The 9910-nt window shown below is 41.7% G+C and overlaps 1 protein-coding gene and 1 pseudogene across 2 annotated transcripts in view; one reads left to right on the plus strand and one right to left on the minus strand.

Moving 5' to 3' along the window:
- HSD17B6 (hydroxysteroid 17-beta dehydrogenase 6) overlaps positions 1-3761 on the plus strand; it is a 28914-nt gene extending 25153 nt beyond the window's left edge. For both annotated transcript variants that reach the window (XM_012450513.2, XM_012450514.2), the window contains exons 4-5: positions 845-1008; positions 3078-3761. In XM_012450513.2, coding sequence (XP_012305936.2) covers positions 845-1008; positions 3078-3295 — 382 coding nt within the window. In that variant the 3' untranslated portion in view covers positions 3296-3761. The remainder of the gene's footprint in view (positions 1-844; positions 1009-3077) is intronic.
- A 5375-nt stretch (positions 3762-9136) lies between these two features.
- Positions 9137-9598, minus strand: LOC105716003 (large ribosomal subunit protein uL24-like; annotated as a pseudogene).
- Positions 9599-9910: the final 312 nt, after the last annotated feature.

Below are 9910 nucleotides of genomic sequence, written 5' to 3' on the forward strand. Positions count from 1 at the left end.
GCGCACCCCAATCCCAACCCCGAACTGGAACGGACCACTGCGGAGCCGGTTGCAGGGGGATGCGGGCACCCTCGGGCCTCACAGGCCCACGCTGCCCACCCCGGCCTCCTTTACACCCTGAGGCAGCGCAGGTCCAAGGCCGACCTGCACAAGCCTGCGAGGCACCCTGTCCTTGCCACCGCACCCCTCGGTTTGGTTTCCGCCAGGTACCTGCGGGGAGGTGGGGAGGGACCGCAAACTTCCCCTTCTTCTTCGCGGGAGCTTGGCACAAGTGTCAAGTCGTTTGCTATTAAAGGGGCCGGCTCTCTACTTAGCGAAGCCACTCAGCCCTGGTAGTAGAGAGGCTTGGGACTGCAGGATGGGATTTGGCCTCATACTCTGCGCTGTCCTGTGAACGGCACAGCCCCAAGGACCAGGGCTGTGTCCCAAGGTGCCCCGCGGCTGCGCGAGCGGTGGCGGTGGCGCGAGGCTTCTTCTAGAGGCGCATCGGGGCAACCCCTGGGTGTGACTGCGGCGTGCCCCCTCGACCCAGGGGTCGGCGCCAGGCCCCGCCTTGACACCCAGGGCTTTCCTTGCGCATCCCGGCTAGAGCCTGCTGTCTGCGTCTGGCAGAAACTCTGATGGCGGCGTACCCCGGGAGCCCCCGCCGGCCCCCGGAAGCCAGCCGCAGCCATCATTCCAGTCAGAAAAATGCCCTGCGGGGCTCCGGTTGGTGCGCTCTGCCAACCATGTGCAGGCTTTTCCAGTAAAGGTATTGTTATAATCTTTTTTGTTTTGCTTTTCCTTCCTGAGAGCATTGAAATGGTGGTGGTTTTTAATCATAACTTGTGGGGTTTTATTTCAGGCGTGAGCTTCGACATTTTGGGGTGAAGATCAGCATAGTTGAACCTGGCTACTTCAGAACGGGAATGACAAACCTGACACAGTCCTTAGAGGGAGTGAAGCAATGCTGGGAGAAAGCCCCCAAGCATATTAAGGAGACTTATGGACAGCAGTATTTTGATGCCTGTAAGCTTTTGTCTTTTGATAGGGATAATGGGTACCCTGTATTAGTTCATTCTCACGCTGCTATGAAGAAATATGAGACTGGGTAATTTCTAAAGAAAAGAGGGTTAATTGACTCACAGTTCTGAGTGGCTGGGGAGGCCTCAGGAAACTTACAATCATGGCAGAAGGCACCTCTTCACAGGTTAGCAGGAGAGGGAATGAGTGCAAGCAGAAAGTCCCTTATAAAACAACCAGATCTTGTGAGAACTCACTATTACAAGAACAGCGTAGGGGAACCATCCCCATGATTCAGTACCTTCCACCAGGTCCCTCCCGAGACACATGGGGATTGTGGGATTATAATTCAAGATGAGATTTGAGTTGGGACACAAACCCTCTGTATCAGTACCCTTGCATGAGAAGAGGAAAATAGGGTTGGTGGACAATGATTGGCAGATCCTCTCAGAACAAAGCTTCCTAAATAAAGTCTTCCCAGAACAGAAGGAGATCAGAAAGGTCCCAGCACCCTCATGGTTGACTTAGTCTGTTGGCTGTCATGGTTGAGGAAGGGGGCATATAGACGGCCTGGGGCCAGTATCTTTCCTGCCCTGTCCTCTACGGGCCTGGCCACCTGAGCACTAGGAGGTATTACATACTTAGAGGGCATGGAACCTTTGGGTCTTGAGAGGGGGTGCCCCTTGGTATCGTGGCAGGGCTGGTGTGAGATGTCTGCTCAACTAAAGTGCAGTCTTCATCATTGTTTATCCTTTTGATAACAAATGGCTTTGTCCACAAACTATGTGTCTTAATGTGACAGGAGAAAGTGTGTAGGTGGGAAGAGGTAAGATAGTGAGGACAAGTCTTTGCAGGGCCCTATGGGCCATTCCCAGAGACTATACTTCTCATGTTCAGGAGATAGGAACCTCGTCGGGGTGGGACTGGTCAATTTCCTGTAAGAATATTATTCTGGAGACCTGGAGGAGGAGATGGCAGCAGCAGTGAAAAATGGAATGACTTCTAATAGGCACAGAGTTTCTTTTTGGGATGCTGATTGTATAACTCTGAATATACTAAAAATTATTGATCTGTACACTTTAAATGGCTGAATTTTATGATATATGAATTATATCTCCAGAATATTAAAAAGTTTTCAGTTGAAAATGTAGATTCCCATATCTGTGTTGTTCTAAATATATTTAAAATTTTTCTAGTAAGAGAATTGAGTCTTTTTTTTTTTTTGAGAGAGTCTCACTCTGTCACCCAGGCTGGCATGCAGTGGCACGATCTTGGCTCACTGCAACCTCTGCTTCCCAGGTTCAATCAATTCTCCTGTCTCAGCCTCCTGAGTAACTGGGTCTACACCACCATGCCTAATTTTTGTATTTTTAGTAGACATGGAGTTTCACCATGTTGGCCATGCTGGCTTCAAACTCCTGACTTTGAGTGATCCACCTGCCTTGGCCTCCCAAAGTGCTGGGATTACAGGCATGAGCCACTGTACCCAGCTATCAGAATTGAGTTTTAAGGCCAGGCATGGTGCCTCACACCTATAATTCCAGCACTTTGGGAGGCTGAGGTGGGAGGATCGCTTGAGCCCAGGAATTCAAGACCAGCCTGGGCAGCATAGTGAGACCTTGAGTCTACAAAAAATAAACAAAATTAGCTGGGCATGGTGATGCATACCTGTAGTCCCAGCTATGTGGGAAGCTGAGGCGGGAGGATCACTTGAGTCTGGGAGGCAGAGGTTGCAGTGAGCTGAGATTGCACCACTGTACTCCAGCCTGAGTGACAGAGCAAGATCCTGTCTCAAAAAAAAAAAAAAAAAACCAAAAAACAACCAAACAAAAAAAAATTGAGTTTTAAAATTTAATTTAAATTAAATAAAATCTAAAATTGAGTTTTCATGCTAGTGCATTAGCTATTGTTTAAGCGTGCAATAGCTACATGTGGCTAGTGGCTATCATATTGGGAAACATGTTCTAGATCATTCTATCTTGTAGAAATTAGATGTGGTTAGACTTCTGTGACTGCATGATCTTAAAAATATAAGGAATAAAACTGTTGACCACTATTTCTTTTTTTGTATACAGTTTACAACATCATCAAAGAAGGGCTGTTGAGTTGTAGCACAAACCTGAACCTGGTCACTGACTGCATGGAACATGCTCTGACATCGGTGCATCCACGAACTCGATATTCAGCTGGCTGGGATGCTAAATTTTTCTTCATCCCTCTATCTTACTTACCTACATCATTGGCAGACTACATTTTGACGAGATCTTGGCCCAAACCAGCACAGGCAGTCTAAAGAAAACTGGCTTGGTGCTTCATGCAATGAAGACAAAAATCTGAAATTAGTTGTTAGTGTTTCAGTAATCCTGATTTAGAACCTAGGCTTTTTGTAACAGTGTGCTTTCTTGCCTAAATTCATTTATCTGGCATCATCAGAGGACTAACTTGTTTATATTCCATATATCCAAAGTTTTCCATTTCTTTAGGTGATGAATTTTTACTACTTTAACCCTTTTTTGGTGAGACTATTTCCAAAGTGAATCATTTATTCTTGCCTTATTAGACAGAGTAGATGGAAAACAATTTAACCTATTTTGACGTCATTTCTTTATGTATATGAATAATTGTTCCATGCTGTAATAATCTATTGTGAAGAGATTACTAAGGAATATGTTTGTGTGTTTGTCCTTACTTGAAGTGGGTCTGTATTAAAAAAGTAAATATTTACTTTTAATAAATATTTGATTTTTCTTTCTCTTCGATTTTTGCCAGCAGTCTATTTTCCCCCAATATGTTTATTCCTTTTTTAAAAAGAAATTATTTTTTAAAATTTAAATCGAAATAATATATACATATATAGCTAAAAATTCAATTAATATTCAAAGGCTTAAAATGAAAAAGAGCAATCCCTTGCCCTTATCCTCATCCTTCACTGCTGCTCATCAGAGCCAAATGGCCTCAACTTTTAGCTATTTCTTCTGATGTTTATCTCTGAACTTCTACATGATATGCTGTTACTTTTTATTAATTTTAGCTATTCTCTATTGACTTTCTGTTATGGTAAATGCAAATTTAGCTTTTTTAAAACATCACTTTCCTCCCTATTTCCTTTATCCTCATAGTTTGAATATAATTTCATCACATTTCTGGTTAAATTTTATATAGTTAAGTATGTGACTATTATTAACTATTTAATCAAGTATTTTTCTTTTATAGTAACTTTTTTTGTTTTTCTTGGAGTTAATTATTGCCTTGCTTTTTTGCTTGCAAAGGTTTTTATTTAACTTTTTTTGGTTGTTCTCTCAGCTCTGTCACTACCAGTAGTGTTCTGTAAATAATTAAATAGATTATAGACTTATCCGTCTATTTCAATCTCCTCCCTCCTGTCCCTGGAGATCTCCCTCTCATAGCTTTCTCCTCCAGTTTCTGTGTTGGGCTGGTTGTTCTCTGGTTCTGCTACTCAATTATTTTTCGAGGACTTCCCTACACCTCTTTCCTGTGGTCTGAAATCCTGTTTCCTGGAGCATGTGGCTTCTTGGTTTTCTCCCTTATTTTGACAGAACTCATTCTTACTAGCTAAGTCTTTGCATGTTTTTTTTTTTTTTTTTTTTTTTGAGATGGAGTCTTGCTCTGTCACCAGGCTGGAGTACAGTGGCATGATCTCGGCTCATCACAACCTCTGCCTCCCGGGTTCAAGCGATTCTCCTGTCTCAGGCTCCCGAGTAGCTGGGACTACAGGCACATGCCACCAGACCTGGCTAATTTTTTGTATTTTTAGTAGAGATAGGGTTTCACTGTATTAGCCAGGATGGTCTCGATCTCCTGATCTCGTGATCCGCCTGCCTCGGCCTCCCAAATACAGGTGTGAGCCACTGTGCCCGGCCTGTCTTTGCATGTTTGAAAAGATCTCTGTTGGCTGGGCTCATGCCTGTAATCCCAGCACTTTGGGAGGCTGAGGTGGATGGTTCGCCTGAGGTTAGGAGTTGGAGACCAGCCTGACAAACATGGTAAAACCCCATCTCTACTAAAAATACAAAAATTAGCTGGGCTTGGTGGTATATACCTGTAATCCCAGCTACTCAGGAGGCTGGGGCAGAAGGATCTCTTGAACCCAGGAGGCAGATGTTGCAGTGAGCCGAGATTGCAGTGACAGAGCGAGACTCCATCTCAAAAAAAAAAAAAAAAAGAAAAAGAAAAGGTCTCTGTTCTTATAATAGATTGGCTGAGTATGGACTTCTAGGGTTGAAAATCATTTTCTTTCAGGATTTTAAAGACATTGCTTCACTTTCTTGTATCCATTAAGAACCTTAATGACATTTTGATTCTTGTTCCTTTGTGTGTGAGCCATTTTTATCCCTATTCTATGGAAGGTTTTAGACTCCTTATTTAGAAGATAAGTACATAAGTGTTTATTTTATTTGGACTCTTTATCTTTTATTGCAGGTGTTCTAAAACTTCACAAAGACGGACATGTGGGTAGATCTATTCAGTTATTATGCAGGGTACTTAGTACAAGTTATGATGTAGGAGAGAGATTGGAGAATTGTTGAAATGATGGCAAGAAGATTGAGAGATGATTGAGTTTGGTGCATAAGTGGGAGAACTGGCTTCAAATAGTAGCATGACTTAAGTTTGTTTTGTTACATTTGTTAAGAGTTTGTTTTCTTAGGCCAGGTGCGATCTAAGAGACCAGCCTGGCCAACATAGCAAACTCTGTCTCTACTAAAAATACAAAAATTAGCCAGGCATGGTAGTGTGCACCTGTAGTCCTAGCTACTTGGGAGGCTGAGGCATGAGAATCACTTGAACCTGGGACACAGAGTTTGGAGTGAGCTGAGATCATGCCACTGCACTCCAGCCTGGGTGACAGAGTGAGACCTTGTCTCAAAAAAAAAAAAAAAGAAAAAAAGAATTTCTTAAGTAATAGTAAATTAGTAGATAGGAGGTCACTGGTACTGCTTCAATAACTCATTTATGTTAGGGTTAAAGTCTATGTGCATTTCTGGCCTTTTCTTCCAGCTTGTCACCTCAAGGTTGTAAGATGATTGCTGCAGATCCAGACATCACTTAAGATTTCAAGTGACACCACATAGGTCAACCTAAATAAACAGAGGGAAGCTCTCTACAAGAAAAAGACATTTATTTGGGAATAGAGTGTTGCAATGCGAATATATGTGTCATAGTAAACTATGTGCATATTCAGAGAGGTAAAGGAAGACAGGTTTTTAAAGAAAAGAGGTGGATTGCACAATCGTTTTTAAATAATTATATTTGGCTACCAAGATCAATAACAAGGATGACGTTAGTCCTAGGTTGTAAAGGCAGTTCTGGGGCATATGTTCTTGCAGTGTTTTTTATGGAACTTTCTGATGGATTCTGTGCAAGGATATTATTTTTCCAGAGTCTTTTTGTTATGAGGCATACAAGGATAAGAATCTTCTCTTCATGGCCCTCCCTGGCCCTATTTGTCAGGGCTCTTCTTTTTTTAAACATTTGTGACTCCATTTTGATTCTGGCAACTTTCACGCAAAATAGAATGATAGTATAAGGGAGAAGGGTGGTGATGTCTGCATCTGTCCTCTTCTATGAGGAGAAAAAAAGATTTCTTAGAAATCCCCACAGCAGACTTTCCCCTTGATGGGTGACCCCTATATGGGTTACTTTTGAGAGCTAAAGTAGGCACTTTTTTTTTTGAGTCAGAGTCTTGCTTTGTCATCCAGGCTGGAGTGCGGTGGTACAATCTCAGCTTACTGCAACCTCCACCTTCTGGGTTCAAGTGATTCTCATGCCTCAGCCTCCTGAGTAGCTAGGATCACAGGCATGCACCACCATGCCCAGCTAATTTTTATATTTTTAGTAGAGACAGGATTTCATCATGTTGACCAGGCTGGTCTCAAACTCCTGACCTCAAGTGATCCATCTGCCTCAGCCTCCCAAAATGCTTGGATTACAGGCGTGAGCCAGCGCACCTGGCCAGGAGGCACTATTAATCATTTACACAGAACCCTGATTTTATCTTTACACATTATATGAATATATCAAATTATCACATGTATCCCCAAAATAAGCACATCTATTATGTATCAATACAAAAAGTTAAAAAAGAATCTTCATAGGATAACAAATATAAATAAGTACTGTCCTAGGTAAATTGAGACATCTGGTCACCCCTCCTTTGATGTAATACCATTATCTAATCCATAGATCTTACATAAATTCTGCCCATTGTTCCAAAAATGTTCTATATAGCAATTGAATTTTTTCCCCAGGTTCCAATACAGGATCTTACTTTGCATTCAATTGTCACGTTCCTGTGCTCATTTAATTTTTAATAGTTTAACTTCTTTTTTCACAAGTCTGACATTTTCAAAGAGTATGGGCCAGTTATTTTGTAAAGCAACCCCAAGTTGGATTGTATGATATGTCTTCATGATTAGATCCAGGCTGTGCATTTTGGCAGAAATGTCACAGAAGTGACATTGTGTCCCTCTCACTGCATCACGTCAGTAGGCATAGATGTGTTTATCTCATTATTGGTGTTAATTTTGAATCCTTGCTTAGGGTCTGCCATGCTTCTCCATTGTAAAGTTAACACTTTTTCTTTTGTAATTAATAAGTAATTTGTGAGGATATTTTGAGATTGTATAAATGTCCTGTTCCTCATCAAACTTTAACAAGCAATTTTTAGAATTACTAATGATTCTTATCTAAATCAGTTATTACTGTGATAACTATGATTACTATGATAACTGATTTAGATAAGAATGGTTGCAAATAGTGATTTCTAACTTTGTCATTCCATCTACATTTACAAGGTGACATTTCTATCTCCTTTATTTTTTATTTAAGAATGGACTAATTGGCTAGGTGTGGTGGCTCACGCCTATGATCCTGGCACTTTGATCCTGGCACTTTGGGAGCCGAGTTGGGGGGTGGATCACCTGAGGTCAGGAGCTCAAGACCAGCCTGGCCAACATGGCGAAACCCCGTCTCTACTAAAAATACAAAAATTAGGCCAGGCGTGGTGGCTCACACCTGTAATCCCAGCACTTTGGGAGGCCAAGGTGGGCGGATCACGAGGTCGAGAGATCAAGACCATTCTGGCCAACATGGTGAAACCCCGTCTTTATTAAAAATACAAAAAAATTAGCTGGGCGTTGTGGCACGTGCCTGTAGACCCAGCTACTCAGGAGGCTGAAGCAGGAGAATTGCTTGAACCCAGGAGGCAGAGGTTGCAGTGAGCCGAGGTTGAGCCACTGCACTCCAGCCTGGCGCCTGGTGATGGAGTGAGACTCTGTCTCAAAAAAAACAAAAACAAAAACAAAAACAAAAATTAGCCAGGCATCGTGGTGTGCACCTGTGATCCCAGCTACTCAGGCTGAGGCACAAGAATCGCTTGAACTTGGGAGGTGGATGTTGCACTTCAGCCTGGGCGACAGAGCGAGAGGTTGTTTCCAAAAAAAAAAAAAAAAAAAAAAAAAAGGACTAATTAATTCTTATTTTATTCAGTTAGTTATAAACCATTTCTATCATTATGTTTTGAAGCAAATCTCAGACATAATATAGAAACTAATTTTTAAAATGTTATTTGCAATAGCAACAACAAAAATAGGAATAAATCTGACAGAATTTGTATAATACCTTCATGTAGAAAGGTATAAAATTGTCTGGGTGTGGTGGCTTATGCCTGTAATCCCAGCAGTTTGGGAGGCTGAGGCAGGCAGATTATTTGAGGTCAGGAGTTCGAGACCAGCCTGGTCAACATGATGAAACCCCATCTCTACTAAAAATACAAAAGTTAGCCAGGCATGGTGCTGCACACCTCTAATCCCAGATACTTGGGAGGTAGAGACAGGAGAATTGCTTGAACCCGGGAGGCGGAGGTTGCAGTGAGCTGAGATTGCACCATTGCACTCCAGCCTGGGTGACAGAGCAAAGTTTGGTCTCAAAAAAAAAAAAAAGGAAAAAGTATAAAATTTTATTGAAGACATTAAGACCTAAATAAATGTAAACATATAAAATATTCATGAATAAGGAATCTCAATATCATAAAAACATATATCAAATAATTTATATTTAGTATGATTCCAATTCAATCCCAATCCCAATAGTTTTTTTTTCTCGTTTCAAGTTTTAATCAAAGTTTGTATATAAGATTACTCTTTTCCTGCATCTTCTCAATTGTTTCTTCCTTGTATTTACCCTTTTCCTTTTCTACTTGGCGAGATTTGGCTTTCCGTTCAAGGATCTTTTTGCGGTCTTTGTCCAGTTTTAGCCTAGTGATAACTACCTTGCTGGGGTGAATGCCTACACGGACAGTTGTGCCATTAGCCTTTTCCTGCTGCACACTTTCAATGTAGATTACATATTTCTTCCTGTCAACCTGGACTACTTTGCCAATCTGCTGACCTTTATAGTGTCCTCATACAACCTGAACTTCATCATCCTTTTGGATGGGCATGGATAGCATGTTGTACTTCTGTTTCAGCTCTTTGGAAAGAGGGGAGGACATAATCTTCCTGTGAATGTGGGAAGGTGCATTGAAATGCCTTTTGCAATTCTTGCTTTGGTCAGAAGTCACAAAGGGATTGAACTTCATTTTGGCTGCTCCCGCTTCGGTTATGGCCACCTATTTTTTTTTTTTTTTTTTTTTGCAATTTGAGAAGTTGATTTTCAAATTTAATTGAGAGAGCAAAAGGGCAAGCAAAGCCAAGGGAATTTTGAAGAACAAGGTGAGGGAAACTTGCCTTCCCAAACATTAAGACTTAATATAAAACTGTAGTAACATAAACAAATAGGTGCAAGGCAAAGACAGACAAATAGATGTAAACAATAGAGTGGACAGGCCAGGCATGGTGGCTCATGCCTGAAATCCCAGCACTTTACGAGGCCGAGGTGGGTGGATCACCTG

This window comes from Aotus nancymaae, unplaced genomic scaffold (genome assembly GCF_030222135.1).
Source record: "Aotus nancymaae isolate 86718 unplaced genomic scaffold, 86718_ANA_hifiasm-v0.15.2.pri h1tg000016l, whole genome shotgun sequence".
NCBI classification, from domain to species: Eukaryota; Metazoa; Chordata; class Mammalia; order Primates; family Aotidae; genus Aotus; species Aotus nancymaae.